Source organism: Colobus angolensis, unplaced genomic scaffold, assembly GCF_000951035.1.
Source record: "Colobus angolensis palliatus isolate OR3802 unplaced genomic scaffold, Cang.pa_1.0 Scaffold385, whole genome shotgun sequence".
NCBI lineage: Eukaryota > Metazoa > Chordata > Mammalia > Primates > Cercopithecidae > Colobus > Colobus angolensis.
In genome coordinates this window covers 1,216,454-1,239,231 of record NW_012117210.1, presented here as the reverse complement: position 1 = coordinate 1,239,231, position 22,778 = coordinate 1,216,454, and the positions used below count along the sequence as shown (strand labels likewise).

The 22,778-nt window shown below is 44.1% G+C and overlaps 1 protein-coding gene across 2 annotated transcripts in view; it reads right to left on the bottom strand.

Moving 5' to 3' along the window:
- TRMT2B (tRNA methyltransferase 2 homolog B (S. cerevisiae)) overlaps positions 1-22,778 on the bottom strand; it is a 52,162-nt gene that overhangs the window by 12,397 nt on the left and 16,987 nt on the right. For both annotated transcript variants that reach the window (XM_011954555.1, XM_011954554.1), the window contains 6 exons: positions 10,731-10,877; positions 9,236-9,330; positions 8,389-8,603; positions 7,776-7,877; positions 6,583-6,702; positions 6,270-6,369 (listed from right to left, as the gene is read on the bottom strand). In XM_011954555.1, coding sequence (XP_011809945.1) covers positions 6,270-6,369; positions 6,583-6,702; positions 7,776-7,877; positions 8,389-8,603; positions 9,236-9,330; positions 10,731-10,877 — 779 coding nt within the window. The remainder of the gene's footprint in view (positions 1-6,269; positions 6,370-6,582; positions 6,703-7,775; positions 7,878-8,388; positions 8,604-9,235; positions 9,331-10,730; positions 10,878-22,778) is intronic.

Here is a 22,778-nt window from a genome sequence, read left to right as displayed (position 1 = left end):
TGTGATAACAATGCCTTCTTCTGGAATATCTCCTGAAGGATCTGCCTGAGGCTGTTTTACAGTTAACTTTAAAAAAATAAGTAGAAGGAGTATCTGCTAAAATAATAAAAGTACACTATAGTAAGTATATAAACCAGTAACACAGTCATTTATTATCAAGTATTATGTACTATAAATAACTACACGTACTTAATTTTATAAGTGGTGATGCTGATGTAAACAAACCTACTGACAGCACAATAAATTTGTTTACACCAGCATGACCACAAACATGTAAGTAACCCATGTGCTAAACGTTACAACAGCTATGATGTCACTAGGCCATAGGAATTTTTCAGCGCCATTATAATTTTTTTTTTTTTTTTTTTGAGACGGAGTCTTGCTCTATCACCCAGGCTGGAGTACAGTGGCACAATCTTGTCTCATTGCAACCTCCGCCTCCTGGATTCAAGCGATTCTCCTGCCTCAGTCTCCCAAATAGCTGGGATTACAGGCACACATGACCACCACACCCGGCTAATTTTTGTATTTTAGTAGAGATGGGGTTTCACCATGTTGGCCAGGCTGGTCTTAAACTCCTGACCTCAAGTGACCCACCCACCTCAGCCTTCTGAAGTGCTGGGATTACAGGCGTGAGCCATCGTGCCCTGTCAGCTCCATTATAATCTTATGGGACCAACATCATATATGCAGTCCATTGCTGACTGAAATGTTATTATGTGACACAAGATCGTAGTTTAGATAGCATTGTCCCATTATAATCAAATACACAACAAAAATATTCCCTATCACATCTACAATGGAACATTTTCTTATCCAATATAATAAGCAAAAGGAAAAAATGAGTATTAGAAGGAGAGGGACAGAATTATTTTTATACATGGTGATCATATGGTCAGCTGCCACAACAATGTGAGAACCAACTAAAAAATGAGTAAAACTAATAATAGAGCAAGGTAGCTGTACACCAGATTGGCAATAACTAATTGGAAAATGTCATGAAGGCTGAGCATGGTGGCTCACACCTGTAATCCTAACACTTTGGGAGGCCAAGGTGGGTGGATCACCTGAGGTCAGGAGTTCAAGACCAGCCTGGCCAACAAGGTGAAACCCTGTCTCTACTAAAAATACAAAAATTGGCTGGGCGTGGTGGTACATACCTGTAATCCCAGCTACTCAGGAGGCTGAGGCAGGAGAATCGCTTGAATCTGGGAGGTGGAGGCTGTAGTGAGCCGAGACCATGCCACTGCACTCCCGCAAATGAGACTACTTATTTAGTCTCAGCTACTTAGGAGGCTGAGATGGAAGGATTGCTTGAGCCCAGGAGGTCAAGGCTGCAGGGAACTGTGATTGCACCACTGCACTCCAGCCTGGGCAACAAGAGCAAGACTCCATCCCCCCCACCTTCCCCCCTAAAAAAGCATCATGTAGAATAGTGCTTCTAGTTTGCTTCTACTTGTTTAAGAGGAGAGATAGTATGTACACACATACGTGTGCACACACATGCACTCATGCTTGTAGTGTCACAGAATATCTCTGGTAGTCCACACAAGAAACTGCTCAGAGTGGTGACATCTGAAAGACTAGGGATCATGAGTAAGAAACTCATTTTACCCTATATTCTTTTGTATTATTTGAATTTTCTCTCTCTCTTTTTTTACTGTTTTAGAGATGGGGTCTCACTCTATCACCAAGGCTGGAGTGCAGTGGTACAATCAGAGCTCATTGCAGCCTTGAACTACTAGACTCAAGTGATCTTCCCAATTCTCCCTCCTGAGTAGCTGGGAATACACGCGTGAGTCACTGTGTCTGGTGTATTTGAATTTTTTTCTACCATATGCACATACTGACTTTTTTTTTTAAATCGAAACAGGATTTCCCTGTATTGCCCAGGCTGGAGTGAAGTTAAGTGATCACAGCTCACTGCATGCAGCCTTGAACCCCCGAGGCTCAAGCAATCCACCCACCTCAGCCTCCCAAGTAGCTGGAACTATAGGCATGTTACCACGCCCGGCTAATTTTTGTATTTTTAGTAGAGACAGGGTTTCACCATGTTGCCCAGGCTGGTCTCGAACTCCTGGGCTCAAGCGATCTGCCCGCCTCCGCCTCCCAAAGTGCTGGGATTGCCAAATTGTACACTTTAAATGGGTGAAGTATGCGGGGGCAGTACTATAGCCTACAGCCTATAGTCCCAGCTACTAGGAGGTTGACACGGGAGGACTGCTTGAGCCTAAAAGTTCAAGGCCAGCTTGAGCAACAGAGCAAAACCTCATCTCTTTAGAAAAAAAAAAAAAAGTTGAATTGTATGATATATGAGTTGTATCTCAATAAAGCTATTATTTTTTAAAAATGCCTTAGAGATCTATTATCAGAACATAGAGAACATCTGCATTTTTTATAGCAGTGTAGTGTTTTATTGAATGGATGTGGCATAGTTGATTTAACCAGTTCCCCACTAATGGATTTTGGGAGTATTTCAACTTTTCCTGCTAAATATTGCAATGACTAACTTTGTATATATGTCATTTTATGTGTGTGAGTGTATCTATGGGATAAAACCTCAGGAATGGAATTACCATGTGAAAGGGTATATTTACATTTGTCATTTTAATCTATATTACTAAATTTCCCTCCATAGGGATAGTACCAATTTACATAGGGTTAGTACTCAATTTACACAACTCATTTTTTTAGAATTATTTTCCCTTATTATTACCAATAGCGCATTATCAAGCTTTTGTACTTTTGTCAATCTGAGGTATAAAAAGAAGTATCTCAGGGTACTTCTAATTTGCATTTCTATCATTATGAGAGAGACAGCATCCTCTCATATTTTGTAAATACCTTTATAATACTGCCTTTTCATATCCTCGGTTCATTTTTCTATTGGCTGCTAGAGTATAGTGGTGCAGTCTCGGCTTACCAATTTCTAGGAGTTTCTTAGATTAAGGAAAAAAGTCTTTGTGATGTGAACTGCAAATTTTTTTCCAGTTTATATGCTGTCTCCTGTCTTTGCTTACAGTGCTTTTCATCATGCATAAATTAATGATTTTTTTCAATAGTCTTATTAATTTGCATACCATGCCAGGCACAGTGGCTCACACCTGTAATCCCAACACTTTGGGAGGCCAAGACGGGCAGACCATCTGAGGTCAGGAGTTTGAGACTAGCCTGGCCAACATGGTGAAACCCTGTCTCTACTAAAAACACAAAAATTAGCCAGGCGTGGTGGTGGGCGCCTGTAATCCCAGCTACATGGGAAGCTGAGGCAGGAGGACTGCTTGAACCAGGGAGGTGGAGGTTACAGTGAGCCAAAACCCATGCCACTGCACTCCAACCTGGGTGACAGAGTGAGATTCAGTCTCAAAAAACAAAACAAAAAACAAATAATTCACACACCACACAGCTCACCCATTTACACAGTTCACTGGTTTTTAGTATATTCACACAGTTATGCATCTATCACTACAATCAATTTCAGAACATTTCATTAGTTCAAGAAGATACCAAACACCCGTTAGCAATCATGCCCCATTTAATCTCCAAAGCCCCACCCCCAGACCAAGGCAACTACCTATCTACTTTCTGTGTCTACAGATTTGCCTATTCTAGATAGTTTCTATAAATGGAATGATATAATGTGTGGCCTTTTATGTCTGGCTTCCGAATACCAGTCCCTTATGAATGATTTGCAAATAGTTTCACCTATTCTGTGGCTTGTCTTTCACCTTTCTCAATGGTATTCGTAGCACAAAACGTCTTTTTAAATTTTGATTTTTTTTTTTTGAGACAGGGCCTCACTCTGTCACCCAGGCTGGAGTACAGTGGCGTCATCTCGGCTTACTGCAGCCTTGACCTCCTGGATTCAAGCCATTCTCATGCCTTAGCTACCCAAGTAGCTGGGATTACAGGCATGTACCACTATGCCCAGCTAATTTTCGTGGTTTTTTTTTTTTTTTTTTTGAGATGGAGTTTCGCTCTTGTTGCCTAGGCTGGAGTGCAATGGCACAGTCTCAGCTCACTGCAACCTCTGCCTACCCGGGTTCAAGCAGTTCTCCTGCCTCAGCCTCCCGAGCAGCTGGGATTACTCAGGTGATCCCCCCACCACCTCCTCCCAAAGTGCTGGGATTACAGGCCTGAGTCACTACGCTCAGAAATATTTTCTTTTAATTTAAAAAAATTTCTTCCTATTGGGCCGGGCGCAGTTTTTCACGCCTGTAATCTCAGCACTTTGGGAGGCCAAGGCGGGTGGGTCACGAGGTCAGAAGTTCAAGACCAGCCTGGCCAACATGGTGAAACCCTGTCTCTACTAAGAATACAAAAATTAGCCAGGTGTGTGGCACATGCCTGTAATTCCAGCTACTCGGGAGGCTGAGGTAGGAGAATTGCTTGAACCCGAGAGTTAGAGGTTGCAGTGAGCCAAGATCACGCCACTGCACTCCAGCCTGGGCAACAGAGCAAGACTCCGTCTCGGGGGGAAAAAAAAAATTTCTTCCTATCTATAGTTATGCTCTCTTTCTCATTTAAGACTATATTTTTGTGTTTTGCCCCTTAATATTGTTGATTAGGCTTATTTATTTAATTTTTTTCTTCCAATAACACCTTCTTGCTTTCTCATCAAATCTACAGGCTTTTTTTGTTTTATAAGTCGTTAATTTATGGATTTTTAAAATCATTATCGAGTTCTTCCTTCAGTTTCCTTTGGGTTTATTGTTCTTTTTCTAGCTCATGACTTGAAAGTTCAAATCACTTAGTTTTTTATACATTGACATATAATGATTATATAATTTTTAATTTTCATTTGTTTCATTCAAATATATAATCTGTACTTTACACCTGTCTATGTTGTTTCAATGTTACAAATAAATTATATTACTTATAGTAAAAAGTGAGAGAGAAAAAGATTATAAAATGTAAAGATTTCAAAAATCAAAATAGCTGACCAGGGTCAGAACTAGAGTGAAGTGAAAGGCACTTCCATTGGGTGCAAAATTTAATAGGGTGCCAAAAAACTCAGTAATCGAATGTTTTGATGCAATATTTTAGAATATCAAATCGGAAAACAGCAGCCTACAGGCTAGCCACTTGCTTTTATAAGGTTTATTGGAACCGAAGCCAGAATTCAGGTAAGGCAGTGAGGTGGGGTTCAACAAGTAGAAGGGCAGTTCCCACCTTTCCCACCTTTTTTAAAAAAAATGTAATATTTTGTTCATCATGAATTATTTTGGATGAATTTTGATATTTGAAAATATTGGGCCAGACATGGTGGCTTACGCCTGTTATCTCAGCACTTTGGGAGGCCAAGGCAGGAGGATCACATGAGCACAGGAGCTCAAGACCAGCCTGGGCAACATAGTGAGACTTTGTCTCTATTAAAAAAATCAAAAAATTTAGCCAGGCACTTTGGTAGGCCGACGCAGGAGGATCACTTGCACCCAGGAGTTTGAGACAAGCCTGGGCAACATAGTGAGACCTTGTCTCTACAAAAAAAATTAAAAATTAGCCAGGTGTGGTAGTGTGCACCTGTAGTCTCAGCTACTTGGGAGGCTGAGGCAGAAGGATCTCATGAGCCCAGGAGGTCAAGACTTCAGTGAGTCATGACTGTACCACTGTGCTCAACCTGGGTGACAGAGTGAGACTCTGTCTCAAAAGAGAAGAAAATATTGCATTAAAAATTTAGCCATTAAAAAAAGCTGTAGTGGAATAGAAATAAACAAACAAAAAATATCTTGATTGCTGAGATTTTTAACATATTTTTTTTTTTTTGAGATGGAGTCTCTCTCTGTTGCCCAGGCTGGAGTGCAATGGCACGATCTTGGCTCACTGCAACCTCTGCCTCCCGGGTTCAAGCGATTCTCCTGTCTCAACCTCCCAAGTGGCTGGGATTACAGGCATACAAACCATGCCTGGCTAATTTTCTGTATTTTTATAGTAGACATGGGATTTCACTGCATTGCCCAGGCTAGTCTTGAACTCCTGAGCTCAGGCAATCCACCCACCTCGGCCTCCCAAAGTGCTAGGATTACAGGCATGAGCCACCACACCCTGCTGACACATTCTTAAATTTTGCACCCAAACTAAGTACTTGACTTGCCTCATTCCTGACCCAGCCCTGTAATTGAGTCTTGAAGGTGGTATTTTTTTTTGTTTCTGTTTCTTTACACTTCTCATGACTTGAAAGCTCAAATCACTTTCCAACTGTGTGCACGATAAGCATGAATGACTTTGATAATCAGAACAAAAAATTTTAAACAGAAGTCATGACTTACTCAATGACATTCCTAGTGGATTCACCATGGAGCTTGCAGGAAACAAAAACTAGCGTGCGGATGGCCCTGCAGTTTCGAATGGCTTGAATCACCTTGTAATCTGAAGGAAGAAACACCTTGCTATTAGTATAATTAACTACTATGGTCTCTGTTATCACGAACCTCCCACTGACCAGAACTCAGGATTGATTAGAAATAGAGGGGAAACAGGTTCAGAGCCAGCCCACTGGGAGTACCCGTAGCATGGTGTGGAAAAGAAGAACCAAAGTTGGTGGATAATACTGGGAACATCAAAATAGCTGTTCATCCTTACGCAGTCCGGCACGGGCTGGGTTCACCACAGCAACAATTGACTGTCCATCTTCCTTTGACTTTAGTAGCCCTGGCAAAATCTTCTCTGCTCGACCAGTGTGAAATTCAGAGTTGGTGATGCCTATGGAAGACAGGCCCACATGACATAACTCAAGCCCAGCAGTGGGGGAAAGCTTCAGCTTCACAGAAATGCACAGGAGCCAAGGGCTCTGCCATCTTCCCTTTGGATCTAGCATCACTCCAAGTAACAAGGAAAGAAGTGTTTTTGGATAGACCTGCTTCATTTTTTCCAAAGTACTTTCCCTTGGAATATCTCAGTAAGCCTTTCAGCTTGAGCAACTAGTGTTTACACTTTTTATTTTCTCTTGAGATGGAGTCTCGCTCTGTTGCCCAGACTGGAGTGCAGTGGCGCGATCTCGGCACACTACAACCTCCACCTCCCGGGTTCAAGCAATTCTCTGCCTCACCCTCCCGAGTAGCTTGGATTACAGGCGCCTGCCACCACGACCGGCTAATTTTTGTATTTTTAGTAGAGACAGGGTTTTACCATCTTGGCCAGGCTGGTCTTGAACTCCTGACCTTGTGATCCACCCGCCTCAGCCTCCCAAAGTGCTGGAATTACAGGTGTAAGCCACCATGCCCGCTATTTTACAACTTTACAACTCACATAGCATGTAAAGACCTATACTAAGATGAGAATCTTGACTTTTGCTCAAGTGCTCTTCCTGCTATATCAGACATTTTCACCAAATGCCTCAGGAGCATTCTGGAGGTGAAGTAGTGGGAGCAAGATGATCTATTTTCTATATTGCAGTTTTACAGAAGACTGTTTGAAGAAAAGGTTTTGTTGCTGAAAATATAGGTTTGAAACCTATTGTATTATGCTATAAGGCCTCATGAGTCTAATGTCAAGGAGATTCTATTCTGTCCAAAGTTTTGCAACTTTTCTTCCTATCAGCTAGACATGTACCTTCCCTTAGGCTCCTCTTCTGGATAGGAAAAACGTTAGATATTGGTACCTATTCCAGAAAACCATGAGGATCTATTCCAGAAAACCATTCTGACCACTCCAGAATTCCCTCCCTTCCTCCCTGTGGGTCAGGGATACAGTAGTTGTTCTTTCCCACACAATTCTTTCCATAGCACAAAAACAACTGCATCCCTTAATTTCTACACAGACTGTAAACTGTGTACCATTGAAGGCTGCAGTCCATCTTGCATCCTCCACTGCCTGCTCCACCAATTCAATCCCGAGGACCTGAGATGTATGCTGAGCCAGAGAGAGGCCAATCACACCTGAAGAAGTAAAAGAGAAGAAGAAGGAGGCAGCATTTTAGGGTTTGGGTGTGGTAGTTTGTTTGTTTTTTGTTTTGTCTTTGTTTGTTTGTTTGTTTGTTTTAAACAGGGTCTCACTCTGTAGCCTAGGCTGAAGTGCGACGGCACACAGTTCACTGCAGCCTCGACCTCCCGGGCTAAAGCAATCCTCCTGTCTCAGCCCCCTGAGTAGCTAAGACTACAGGCTCATGTCACTATGCCCAGCTAATTTTTAATTTTTTTGTAGAGATGGGGTCTCACTATGTTGCCCAGGCTGGTCTCTAATTCCTGGGCTCAACCAATCCTCCTGCCTTGCCTCACAAAGTGTTGGGATAACATGTATGAGCAACCACACTTGGCTGCAATTTTAGGGTTTTAGACCAATAAGATTATGCCTGCAGCACTACCACTACCTCTCCCCGACCACCTCTGCAAGCTACAAGGGCCCTGGGAGCTGAGCAGCATGCAGATTCTGCCCTGGGCTTCCACTTGCCAGTTCCACAGCAGATATCAAGAAGGATGGTGTCAGAGTTCACTCCAGTCAGCTCCCCCACAGTCCGATACAGCATCTCTGCACCAGCAGTGTTAATCTGGAAAAAGGCATCTGGAGAGATGCGGATCTTCAAGCTCAGAAGTTCTTCAAAGATGTAGGGTTCCCCAAACAGAAGCTGATAGGGAGACTGCTGATGGCTACAACGGGTCATGGTACTGGAAAAGAATAAAAGAAGAAAGCATCTTGAGCTGTGCATGGTGGCTCACACCTGTAATCCCAGCACTTTGGGAGGCCGAGGCGGCAGGAGTTTGAGACCAGCCTGGCCAACATGGTGAAACCCCGTCTCTACTGAAAATCCAAAAATTAGCCAGGTGTGGTGGTACATGCCTGTAATCCCAGCTACTCAGGAGGCTGCAGTAGAAGAATCACTTGAACTCGGCAGGTGGAGGTTGCAGTGAGCCAAGATTGCACTACTGTCCTCCAGCCTGGGTAACAGAGCGAGACTCAGTCTCAGAAAAAAAAGAAAAAAAAAAAGAAAGCATCTTGAAATGGCAGACCATCACATCCCTAGTGGTTGGGTAGACAGGGAGGCCCCAGCATCTCAGCTAGGAGACACAGTCCCTGCCATGGCCCTGAGAGCTCTGCAAGGGTTTCCCCGTCAGGGGATGAAAGTCCATGTGGACACTCTCACATCTACATTCTGGCCTGTGTTCCCAGACCCGGCTGGTGTACAAGGGCCAGAACCATTTAGCCAATATCCTCCACCATCAATCAGCAACCCTGCATCAGCAATCCATAAACCAAGAGTCTGGCAAGCCATCAGCCTATTTGGCTGTCCCAGGTTTACCTTTCCTGGAAGTAAAGTGAGGTCAAGTCACAGGCTGCTCCAGGACCTCTGATAAAAAATTCCTTTACAGCCTCCTTCTGAACATGGAGCTCCTCCTGCCCAGACCACAAAATTAGCAGTTAAGCAAAGACTCCTCTCTGACAAATTTTCTCTCTAAGCTCTATAGTAATCAGCCCTGCAGTAATCAGACACGAAGACATTTCACAAATCTTATTATAAATAACACTTAACATAAAGCAGGTCAGACATGATGGTTCATGCCTATAATCCCAGCACTTTGAGAGGCTGAGGTAGGAGGACTGCTTGAGCCTCTAGGAGTGTAAGACAAGCCTAGGTAACATAGCAAGATCCTGTCTCTACAAGAAATCAAAAAGGCCAGGAGCGGTGGTTCACACTTGTAATCCCAGCACTTTGGAAGGCCAAGGCAGGCAGATCAGTTGAGGTCAGGAGTTTGAGACCAGCCTGGCCAACATGGTGAAACTCCGTCTCTACTAAAAATACAAAAATTAGCCAGGTGTGCTGGCACGTGCCTGTAATCCCAGCTACTTGGGAGGCTGAGTCAGGAGAACTGCTTGAACCAGGGAGGCGGAGGTTGCAGTGAGCTGAGATCATGCCATTGCACTCCAACCTGGGCGAAGAAGCGAGACTGTCAAAAAAAAAAAAAAAAAAAAAATTAGCCAGGTGTGGTGACGTATGCCTGGTGACGTAGTCCCAGTTACTTAAGAGGCTGAGGTAGGAAGATTGCTTGAGCCCAGGAGTTTGAGGCTACAGTGAGCTATGATTGCACCATTGCACTCCAATCTGGGCAATAGAGCAAGACACTGTCTCAAAAAATAAAAATAAAAAATAAAATTCTTACATAACTACAGACAGCCTAAGTATTAGCTTGATACCAGGATATATTGCCAATAAACCGTGTAGGAACAATAGGGTTAAAAACACCAGGCATCAAAGGACCTGGGTTCAAATCCTAGCTTTGCTATTTACTGATTCTTTAACCTTGGGTATTTCTATGCCTCCATTTCCTCAGGGGTAAAATGAGGGTGACAATATCTCTCCTCCTGCCTACCTTACAAGTTTGTTGAGATGATCATATAAGTATAGGAATGTTTTAACACAGGTATGTTTGAAAGCACCAAGTGCATGACAAATATAAAGTACTATTTGGGTTATGAAATCCTCTGACATTGCAGTCTCTATTGTGAATTGGCATTTGGATTTGGAAGAGCAACTACTACCATGGGCAAAGTTCTTGTGAAATTACTTGGGAGTTCTCACATAGCCTAGCCACAGTCTCTGTGGTTTGATTATGGGAGCAGTATGGTTAAATAGTATCCTTGCCATCTTCTCCTCATCCCTAACCCCTCTCCCCAATCAACACAAATACTCTGTGGATGTACAGTTTCTGCTATATGCCCCGAAACTTCAAAAAACAATTACAGTAATAGTTAGTAGTAGTAAAAGTGATGGTTGCTTAACATCTTGTGAGGCTCACCTGACTTAATTTCTGGGGATGGAAAGTGATGATAGCCATTGTGTGCCCTTGGCTATTGGTGCGGACTATGAGCTCACGCCAGTATCCACCTTCATGAAATACAAGGCAGGGCTCCAATGGAGACTGTCGAAGGAATACTTCATAGTACTAGGAAGAGAAGCGAATTATTACACAAGCAAAACTAGCAAGTTTCACAGCTGATTATTCATGCTAGGTGATGGTTTGCAGCTACACTGTGTCCCCCAAAAACTCCTATATTGAAGCCTTAACCACCAGTACTCAAAATGTGTCTGCATTCTGAGACAGGGCCTTTAAAGAAGTGATTTAGTTAAAATGAGGCAGTTAAGGCAGGCCTTAATCCAATCTCACTGATGTCTTTTTTTTTTTTTGAGACGGAGTCTCACTCTGTTGCTCAGACTGGAGTGCAGTCGCATGGTCTCAGCTCACTGCAACCTCCGCCTCCCGGGTTCAAGCAATTCTCCTGCCTCAGCCTCCTGAGTAGCTGGGATCACAGATGCCCACCACATAGCCTTGCTAATTTTTGTATTTTTAGTAGACACAAGGTTTCACCATGTTGGCCAGGCTGGTCGCGAACTCCTGACTTCAGGTGATCCTCCCGCCTCGGCCTCCCAAAGTGCTGGGATTACAGGTGTGAGCCACCGCACCATGCCTGCTGTCCTTGTAAGAGAAAATGTGGACACACAGAGACACCAAGGTTGGGTACACAAAGAAAAAGACCATGTGACACAGCAAGAAGGTGTCTATGCAAGCCAAGGAGAGAGGCCTCAGCAGAAACCAAACCAGCAGAGACTCTGATCTTAGACTTTTAGCTTCCAGACAAGGAGGAAATACATTTCTTTAAGCCACTCAGTCTGCCGTATTTTGTAATGGCAGCCCTTGCAGACAAATACAGTGATATAAGAAACATGACTGACCGGGCACAGTGGCTCAAACCTGTAATCCTAGCACTTTGAGAGGCCAACGTGAGAGGACTGCTTATGTCCAGGAGTTCAAGACCACCTGGACAACATGGCCTGTCTACAAAAAATAAAAAATTTAGGCTGGGTGCAGTGGCTCAAGCCTATAATCCCAGCACTTTGGGAGGCCAAGGCAGGTGGATCACTTTGAGGTCAGGAGTTCGAGACCAACTGGGCCAACATGGCAAAACCCCGTCTCTACTAAAAATACAAAATTTAGCCAGGCATCAGGGTGGGCGCCTGTAATCTCAGCTACTCGGGAGGCTGAGGCAGGAGAACTGCTTGAACCCAGGAGGCGGGTTGCAGTGAGCCGAGATCATGCCACTGCACTCCAGCCTAGGCAACAGAGACTCCATCTCAAAACAACAACAACAACAACAACAATTAGCCAGGCATGGTGACACACGCCTGTAGCCCCAGCTACTTGGGAAGCTGGAGTGGGAGGATGGCCTGAGCCCGGGTGGTCAAGGCTGCAGTGAGCCGAGATCTTACCACTGCACTCCAACCTGGGCAACAAAGTGAGACTCTGTCTCAGAAAAACAAAAAAGAAAGAATCATGATTTCTGCCCTGTGACTTTACAGAGGATGCTATCAATTACATTCTGAACTGTAAGCTCCACGAAGCGAGTTGTTTCCTTAGTCTGACACGTGTTCAATAAATATTATTGAAAAATTGTATGAATGACTGAACAGGAAAGGTATTCTTACTTAGAACTTCAATTTATTTATGGAAAATAATCTTCCCTTTCTGTGAATTCCTAATGTATTACTAAGCTGTTATGATTCCACTCTTACTTTTAATGTCCTGATATAAGCACATCATTTCTATATTTCTTCATATAACCTAGTACCAACTATATTATAGCTTAGTCAGATCCTCCATTTCCTCCTGGTATATACAAGTCAAATGCAATCCTGATTTAGTTGTTATGATCTCAAAAATCCTAAAAGCCAATTGCTGCCATAACAGGAAACACCATCTGATTTACTAGGTCCTTTTGTTCTCATAATGCATGTGTTCTGGGTCCACTGTATTTACAAACCACAAATTATGTAGTAAAGGGGGAATTATACCACAAAACAGTGCTACCTGAGAGGTAAGATCAATTAAGGTTGTACCTGATCACTTTTGCTATAATTTCATATAAGATATCTTTGATTTTTACTCAACATAGTTTTCAAATTTTAAGGTTGGTGATTTAAAGAAAGCCTAGTTCCACTGGGCGTGATGCCTCCTGCCTGTAATCCCAGCACTTTGAGAGGCCGAGGTGGGCAGATCATTTGAGGTTAGGGGTTCAAGACCAGCCTGACCAACATGGCAAAACCCCGTCTCTACTAAAAATACAAAATTTAGCCAGGTGTGGTGGCGGGCATCTGTAATCCCAGCTACTTGGGAGGCTGAGGAGGAAGAATCGCTTGAACCTGGGAGGTGGAGGTTGCAGTGAGCTGAGATTGTGCCACTGCACTCCAGCCTAGGCAAGAGTGAGACTCAATCAAAAGAAAAAGAAAAGAAAAGAAAAGAAAAGAGGAGAGAAGAGGAGAGGAAAGGAGGAGGAAGAAAGGGAGGGAGGGAAAGAAAGAGGGACAGAGAGAGAGAGAGAGAAGAAAGGGAGGGAGGGAAGCAAGGAAAGAAAGAAGAGAGAGGAAAGAAGAAAGAAAGACTAGTTCAACTGTTGTTTACTGGCTGGTTAGAAAGGAATGCTTTTTGGAAGCAAGATTCAAATATCATATAAAGCCTGGTGCAGTGGCTCTTGCCTATAATCCCAGCATTCTGGGAGGCCAAGGTGGGTGGGTGGATCACTTGAGGTCAGGAGTTCGAGACCAGCCTGGCCTGGGCAACATGGTGAAACTCCTTCTTTACTAAAAATACAAAAATCAGCCAGGCATGGTGGCGCACACCTGTAATCTCAGCTACTCGGGAGGCTGAGCAGGAGAATCGCTGGAACCCAGGAGGTGAAAGTTGCAACGAGCTGAGATCACACCACAGCACTCCAGCCTGGGTGATAGAACAAAACTCTGTCTCAAAAAAAAAAAAAATTCATATAGGCTCTGGAAGGATGGTAATTGAAAAACTGAGCTTGAACTAAAGGATAATGGGTAAATATGAAGTACAGCTTCTCCCCTGTATGACCTAGGGCCTTGGTTTCTTCATTGTAAGATGGAAACTGAAACTCCTATTCTTATATGGGAATGCTTAAGCTAAGTATTAAGATTAAAGGGAACTTCTGGTTAAAATAACAGAATATTCCACCTAAAAAAACAGAATATTCCACCTAAAACTCCTACTAAATGAAAATCCTACTAAATCCTACTAAAATGAAACAAAGGGATTAAAAAGGCATAAGCTTATTTAGGTTCATTGTTTCCAACAATTCTCCCTTCTCTCTCCTGTACCATCATTGCCTTCGCTCCGTACTGGATCATTCTCATCAATATACTATCAGATTGCTTTTACTCTCCCATTTTAAGCAAAAAAAAAGAGGAATCTTCTTGACCCTGTATTCCCCAACTCTGCTCCTCTTTGTCATAAAACTCATCACAAGAACTGAGCCTATTCACTGCTTCCCATTCTTCTACTCACCCAGCTGAATCAGGTCACTACTACTCCGCGAAAACAGTTCACATTAAGGTCATCCCTGACCTCCTTGTTATGAAGTCCAATGGTTAACTTTAAGTCCTCACTTCCTTGACCTATCAGCAAGCATTGGGCACAGGTGAAAAGCCATTCCTTCTCTGTTTACTTTCTTCCTCTGGCTCCCAGGGAAACCTTACTCCTGTTTCTTTCTTTCTTTCTTTTTTTATTTATTTTTTTTTTTGAGACGGAGTCTCACTCTGTTGCCAGCCTGCAGTGCAGTGGTGCAATCTCGGCTCACTGCAACCTCTGCCTCCCAGGTACAAGCGATTCTCCTGCCTCAACTTCCTGAGTAGCTGGTACTACAGGCGCGCGCAAACAAGCCCAGCTAATTTTCGTGCTTTTTTTTGTTTTTTGTTTTTTTTTTAGTAGAGACAGGGTTTAACCATATTGGTCAGGCTAGTCTTGATCTTCTGACCTTGTGATCGGCCCACCTTGGCCTCCCAAAGTGCTGGGATTACAGGCGTGAGCCACCGACTCCTGTTTCTTACAACCTCACTGACTGTCCCTTCTCAGTCTCCTTTACTAGTTCTTCCTCTTCTTCCAAACCTCTTAAAATGGGAGTGCCCCAGGGATTGGTCCCTGTTCCTCTTCACTTTTCTATCTACTCTCACTCCCTTGGTGATCTCTTGCCAGCCTCATAATTTTAAATGACATCTACATGCTAACAACTCCTGGATTTCTCTGTCTTGAACTCCAGTCTAATATAGCCAACTAACTACTTAACATATCCACTTAGATGTTTAATAGGCACCTCAAATACAACATGACCAAAACTGAACTACTCATCTCCTCCAACCCAAATCTGCTCTACCAGTCTTTCCAGCCTCAGTTGACAGTAACTTCATCCTTCCACTTGCTCTACACAAAACACCGGGGGCCATTTTTTTCATTTTTTTACATTAAGGTATAATCGATACATAAAATTTGCACCTGTTTTTATGTATACATTTTGATGAGCCTGGACATATACATATACTTGGGACACCAACCCCCACCAGCTAAGGTACTAAACACATTCATTACCTCCAAAAAATGTCCTTGTTGGAACCATTTTTTACTTCTCTTTATTTTTTTGAGACAGAGTCTCGCTCTTATCACCCAGGCTGGAGTGCAATGGCATGGTCTAGGCTCACTGCAACCTCCGCCTCCTGGATTCAAGCGATTCTCCTGCCTCAGCCTCCCCAGTAGCTGGGATTACAGGTGCCCACCACCACATCCAGCTAATTGTTGTATTTTTAGTAGAGATGGGGTTTCACTATGTTACTATGTTGGCCAGGCTGGTCTCGAACTCCTGACCTCAGGTGATCTGCCCAACTCAGCCTCCCAAAGTGCTGGGATTACAAGTGTGAGCCACTGCACCCAGCCACTTCTCTCTGTCTCTTATACCTCTCATTCAATCCATCAGGAAATCCTGTTGTTCTAGCCTCAATGTATATCCATCTCCACTGTTACTACTGATCGAGCTACATCATCTCTCACCTGGATTACTGCTGCACAGCTTCCCTCAATTGGTCTCCCTGCTTCTATCCAACCATGCCCCCACCAATAATCCATTCTCTACACAACAACCAGAGTGATCATTAAACCGTATCATGACATTCCTCCTTCACCCCATCAAAACCTCTGACGGTTCTCCATTTCATTCAGAATGATGTGGTTTGGCTCTATGTCCCCACCCAAATCTTATCTCGAATTGTAATCCCCACATGTTGGGGGAGTGGCCTGGTGGAAGGTGAGTAAGTTATGGGGGCAGACTTCCCCTTGCTGTTCTGGTGATGGAGTTCTCACAGGATATGGTTGTTTGTTAAGTGTGTGGCACTTTCCCCTTCTTCTGTCTCCTGCTTCACCATAGTAAAATGTGCTTGCTTCCCCCTCCACCATGATAGTGTGTCCTGTGGCTTCCCCAGGCATGTGGAATTGTGGGTCAATTAAACCTCTTTTCTTCATAAAGTACCCAGTCTCAGGAAGTTCTTTACAGCAATGTGAGAACAGACTAATACACAGAATAAAAGCCAAAGTCACTACCATTAACTCTCACCTCATCTCCTACTATTCTTCCTCTCATTTGCCTGGGTCTACTGTCAGTTCCTCCAAAAAGCCAGCCACACTCTCGTCTTGAGGTCTTTGCAAAGCTCTTTCTTTTGCCTAAAATGTTTTTCCCTCAGACCTTTGCATGGTTAACACCCTCACTTCCTGTAAGTCCTTATTCCAGGGTTTCTCAACATCAGCACTACTGACATTTGGGGGCAGAAAACGCTTTATTGGCCAGGTGCAGTGGTTCATGCCTGTAATCCCAGCACTTTGGGAGGCTGAGGTGGGCAGATCACACGTTCAGGAGATCGAGACCATCCTGGTTAACACGGTGAAACCCCATCTCTACTAAAAATACAAAAACTTAGCTGGGCATGGTGGCAGACGCCTATAGTCCCAGCTACTCAGGAGGCTGAGGCAGGAGAATGGCGTGAACCTGGGAGGCGGAGCTTGCAGTGAGCCAAGATCGCACCACTGCACTCCAGCCTGGGCGACAGAGCAAGACTCCGTCTCAAAAAACAAAAAAAAAAAAGAAAAGAAAAGAAAAGAAAATGCTTTATTGTAGGGGGCTGATCCATACATTGTAGGATCTTTCATTTTTTAGAGACAGAGGTCTTGCTATGTTGCCCAGGCTGGAGTATGGTGGCTATTCACAGGTACAATCATAGTGTACTACATCCTCAAATTCCTGGGCTCAAGCGATCCTCTACCACCTCAGCCTTGTGAGTAGCTGGAACTACATGTGCGTGCCACTGTGTCCAGCCATTATAGGATGTTCAACAGCATTGCTAGCCCCTACCCAGTAGATGCAAACACCACCACCCAGCCACGCCCCAGTGATGACAACCAAATATGTCTCCAGACATCACTGCCAAATGTTTCCTGCAGGACAAAACTGCCCTCGGTTGAGAATCATTGCTTTATTCAGATATCATTTTCTCAATGGGGCCTACCTTGACCTTATTTAAAATTACAATCCAGGCCGGGTGTGGTGGCTCATGCCTGTAAACACAACACTTGGGGAGACAGAGGTGGGTGGATCACGTGAGATCAGGAGCTCAAGACCAATCTGGCCAACATAATGAAAGCCCCATCTCTATCAGAAATATAAAAAATTAGCTGGTCACACCTGTAATCCCAGCCCTTTGGGAGGCCGAGGCAGGCGGATCACAAGGTCAGGAGATCGAGACCATCCCGGCTAACATAGTGAAACCCCGTCTCTACTAAAAATACAAAAAAATTAGCCAGGTGTGGTGGCACACACCTGTAGTCCCAGCTACTCTGGAGGCTGAGGCAGGAGAATTGTTTAAACTCGGGAGGCAGAGGTTGTAATGAGCCAAGATCACGCCACTGCATTCCAGCCTAGGTGACAGAGTGAGACCCCATTTCAAAAAAAAAAAAAAAAATTAGCAGATGTGGTGACACGCACCTGTAATCTCAGTTATTTGGGAGGCTGAGGCAGGAGGATCACTTGAACCCAGGAGGCAGAGGTTGCAGTGAGCCAAGATTGTGCCACTGCACTTCAGCCTGGTTAACAGAGCAAGACTCCATCTGAAAATAAATAAATAAATAAGGGTCAGGTGCAGTGGCTCACGCCTGTAATCCCAGCACTTTGGGAGGCCGAGGCAGGCGGATCACAAGGTTAAGAAAGAGATCGAGACCATCCTGGCTAACATGATGAAACCTCATATCTACGAAAAATACAAAAATTAGCTGGGTATGGTGGCACGCACCTGTAGTCCCAGCTACCCGGGAAGCTGTGGCAGGAGAACCACTTGAACCTGGGAGGCGGAGGTTGCAGTGAGCTGAGATCATGCCACTGCACTCCAGCCTGGCGACAGGGCAAGATTCTTTCTAATAAATAAATAAATAAATAAAATTATAACCCATACTTCCTCCAGCCCCCAAAACTTCTTATCCTCCTTACTCTATTTTTTCCCATGGCACTTATCAACTTTCAACATATCATATGATTTACTTACTGTTTTTTAAAAAAAATCTGTCTCCCCTACAACTAAAATTTAAATTACACAAGGGAGGGGAACTTATTTTCTTCATTACTGTATCCTAAGCATCTAGAATAGTGCCTTGCACTTATAGGGGTGCAAAACTACTTGTTGAATAAAGAAATGAAAGAACAAAGATAATGGGAGAGAAGACAACAGAAAAGCAAACTCAGTAAAATCTCAGAAGATGGACAGCAGAGTGAAGTGACAAGTGACTTAGCAAGGTGAAGGAAGCTATATCTGGAGTGACCACAGAGGTGGATCTGGTAAGTCAAAAGGCTTATCTGCTCTACACAATCCTGGTAAGGCTCACACTTAAAGGTGCAAAATACTGCAGGAAGCTGAGATGGGGTAAGATGCATGACTAAACTCAGGGTTTGGCTAAAAAGTCTGGACACAAAACTGGCAAATGTTGGCCAGATGCAGTGGCTCACACCAGTAATCCCATCACTCTGGGAGGGTGAGGCTGGTGGATCATTTGAGATCAGGAGTTTGAGACCAGCTTGGCCAACGTGGTGAAACCCCGTCCCTACTAAAAATACAAAAGTTAGCTGGGCATAGTGGCACGTGCCTATAGTCCCAGCTACTTGGGAGGCTGAGGCACAAGAATCGCTTGAACCCAGGAGGTGGAAGTTGCGGTAAGCCAAGATCACACCACTACACTCCATCCAGCCTGGGCGACAGATTGAGACTCTGTCTCAAACAAACAAAAACTGGCAAATGTCTTCATCCTACCAAAAACTTCCATCTTCCTCTACCAGGAGACTGAAGATGTTTTTCTCAGGAGAAACTGAACCCATCAAAGTTCAGAACTTGGAGATACCAGGCACACTGATTGTGGTAGAGAGATGGAAGCAGGAAAAGTCTATATAAATCTGCATTCTTTTTTTTTTTTTGAGATGGAGTCTCGCTCTGTTGCCTAGACTGGAGCGCAGTGGCGCAAACTGGGCTCACTGCAACCTCCGCCTCCCGGGTTCAAGCAATTCTCCTGCCTCAGCCTCCTGATAATCTGGGACTACAGGCACCTGCCTCTGCGCCTGGCTAATTTTTGTAGTTTTAGTAGAGATAGGGTTTCACCATGGTGGTCAGGCTAGTCTCAAACTCCTGACCTTGTGATCCGCCCGCCTCGGCCCACCAAAGTGCTGGGATTACAGGTGTGAGCCACGGCGCCCAGCATAAATCTGCATTCTTAATGGTGTGAGATCTGGGCCCCTTTCTATACCTCATTCCAGAAGGCCAGCAGCCAGGCAGATTTGAATATAATTCTTTGTAGGGACTGAATAATCCCAGAGAAAATAACTCAAGAGACAGAGACATGGAAGACTTGTCCACAATCACCAGCAGTATATCCAAGAATCAGTAAACCCCCTCAAGATGAACTATTAACTGGTCAAAGCCTCACTTTTTTTTTTTTTTTTTTTTTTTTCCCCTTCTGAGCCTTGATTCAGGATAATTCTTTTAAACTATTAAGGAATTGTGGTTTTTTTTTTTTTTTTGACACAGGGTCTTGCTCTATCACTCAGTTTGGAGTGCAGTGGCACCATCTCAGCTCACTGCAGCCTCAACCTGCTGGGTTCAAGCAATCCCCCTGTCTCAGCCCTGCAAGGAGCTGGGACTATAGGTGAGTGCCACCACCCCCATCTAATTTTTTTGTATTTTTAGTAAAGACAGAGTTTTGCCACGTTGCCCAGGCTGGTCTTGAACTCTTAAACTCAAGTGATCCACCCACCTCACACTCCCAAACTGCTAGGATCACAGGCATGAGCCACCACACTGGTCCTAAGGCCTCACTCTTAAATATGAACAGCCAGCCAAGTATTACCAGCTACTTGGTTAGCACCTCCATTATAAAAGACAATGCCCAAAACAAATACACAGGAAAAAAGTCCAGGAGAGAACAGACACTTCTAACAGGCAAAAAAGCAAACAGAGGCTGGGCACGGTGGCTTACACCTGTAATGCTAGCACTTTGGGAGGCCAAGGTGGGCAGATAACCTGAGGTCAGCAGTTCAAGACTAGCCTGGCCAACATGGCAAAACCCCATCTCTATTAAAAACACAAAAATTAGCCGGGCGTGGTGGCACATGCCTGTAATCTCAGCTACTTGGGACGCTGAGGCAGGAGAATTGCTTAAACTCGGGAGGCGGAAGTTGCAGTGAGCCAAGATCACGCCATTGCACTCCAGCCTGGGCAACAGGAGCAAAACTGTCAAAAAAAAAAAAAAAAAAAAAAGCAAATAGAAAAATAAGTTAATGTTACATTACTAAAAAAGAACAGAATGCTATACAAAAGGAGCAATTAGAGAACAAGAAAAACCTTTTGAAAATTAAAGACACAATGATAGAGACAAATTCAATAAAGCTGTTGGTATGTAGGTCAATAAAATTTTACAAAAAGAACAAAAAGGCAAAGAGGTGAGAAACAGGAGAGAGAAATGAGCAGAAGATGACAGAAGCAATCCATAAGGTCCCCAAATCTAATAGGAAGAATAGCGAGCACACAGAAAATGAAGGAGAGGGGGCTGAGGGCACCTATAATCCCAGCACTTTGGGAGGCCAAGGTAGGTAGGTCGTTTGAGGTCAGGAGTTTGAGACCAGTCATGCCAACCTGGTGAAATCCCATCTCGACTAAAAATACAAAAATTAGCCAGGTGTGGTGGCAGGCACCTGTAATCTGAGCTACTCGGGAGGCTGAGGCAGGAGAATCACTCGAACACACGAGGCAGAGGTTGCAGTGAGCTGAGATCACACCATTGCACTCTAGCCTGGGCAACAGAGTGAGACCCCTCTCAAAAAAAAAAAAAAATCAGGGAGAGGGGCTGGGTGCAGTGGTTCACACCTGTAATCCCAGCATCTTGGGAGGCCAAGGTGGGTGGATCACGACGTCGGGAGATTGAGACCATCCTGGCTAACACGGTGAAACCCCTCTACCAAAAATACAAAAAATCAGCTGGGCGTGGTGGCACATGCCTGTAATTCCAGCTACTCGGGAGGCTGAGGCAGGAGAATTGCTTGAGCCCGGGAGGTGGAGGTAGTAGTGAGCTGAGATTGCGCCACTGCACTCCAGCCTGGGCAGCAGAGCGAGACTCCATCTCAAAAAAAAAATTAAATAAATAAATAAAATTCTTTTTGTGAAAAAAAATTAGCTGGGCGTGGTGGCTGGTGCCTATAATCTCAGCTACTCGAGGGGCTGAGACAGGAGAATCGCTTGAACCCGGGAGGTGGAGGTTGCAGTGAGCCAAGATCGCACCATTATACTCCAGCTTGGGCAAAAAGACTGAAACTCCGTCTCAAAAAAAAAAAAAGACTAGAGACCAGCAAAAGAAGCCCCAGGATAACAGCCATGCAGAAGACAGGTTGGGCCTAGGATGGCAGACTTCAGGAAAAAGGTCTTCAGGGAAAAACTTCAACTGAAGCTTTGGAGCATATGGAAAATATTGATGAATATCTGACAGATCTTATAAAGCATTTGGAAAGAAATTGGAGGCCAGGCACGGTGGCTCACACCTGTAATCCTAACACTTTGGGAGGACGAGGTGGATGAATCGTCTGAGGTCAGTAGTTCAAGACCAGCCTGGCCAACATGGTGAAACCCCGTCTCTACTAAAATTACAAAAATTAGCTGGGAGTGGTGGTGGGCCCCTATAATCCCAGCTACTTGGGAGGCTGAGGCAGGAGAATTACTTGAACCCAGGAGGCAGAGATTGCAGTGAGCCAAGACCACACCACTGTAATCCAGCCTGGGCAACAAGAGCAAAACTCCATCTCAAAAAAAAAGAAAGAAATTAGCAATCGGCTTACAGAAAATGAAGCAGGCTGGGTGTGGTGGCTCACACCTGTAATCCCAGCACTTTGGGAGGGTGAGGCAGGTGGATCACCTGAGGTCAGAAGTTCGAGACCAGCCTGGCTAACATGGTGAAACCTCGTCTCTACTAAAAATACAAAAATGGGCCGGGCATGGTGGCGTGTGCCTGTAATCCCAGCTACCCAGAAGGCTGAGGCAGGAGAATCACTGGAAGCTGGGAGGTGGAGGCTGCAGTGCTCCAAGATCTCGCTACTGCACTACAGCCAGGGAAACACAGCGAGACGGAAAGAAAAGAAAAAAGAAAGAAAAGAAAAGAAAAGAAAAGAAAAGAAAAGAAAGAAAGAAAGAAAGAAAGAAAGAAAGAAAGAGAAGAAATAAAACAAAGCAAATGGAAAAATGAGGTAATTATTCATGCCAATAAAAACAAAAAGATATAAAATGGACTATGCAACTATAAAAAAGTCAAGTATATTATTCTGTGAAAAAAAAATCAAGATATAGAACAATGTCTATAGTAAGCTGCCTTTTAACTATGAAAGGGGGGAAGATACAAATATCTATTAACATTTTCTTTTTCCTTTTTTTTTTTTTTTTT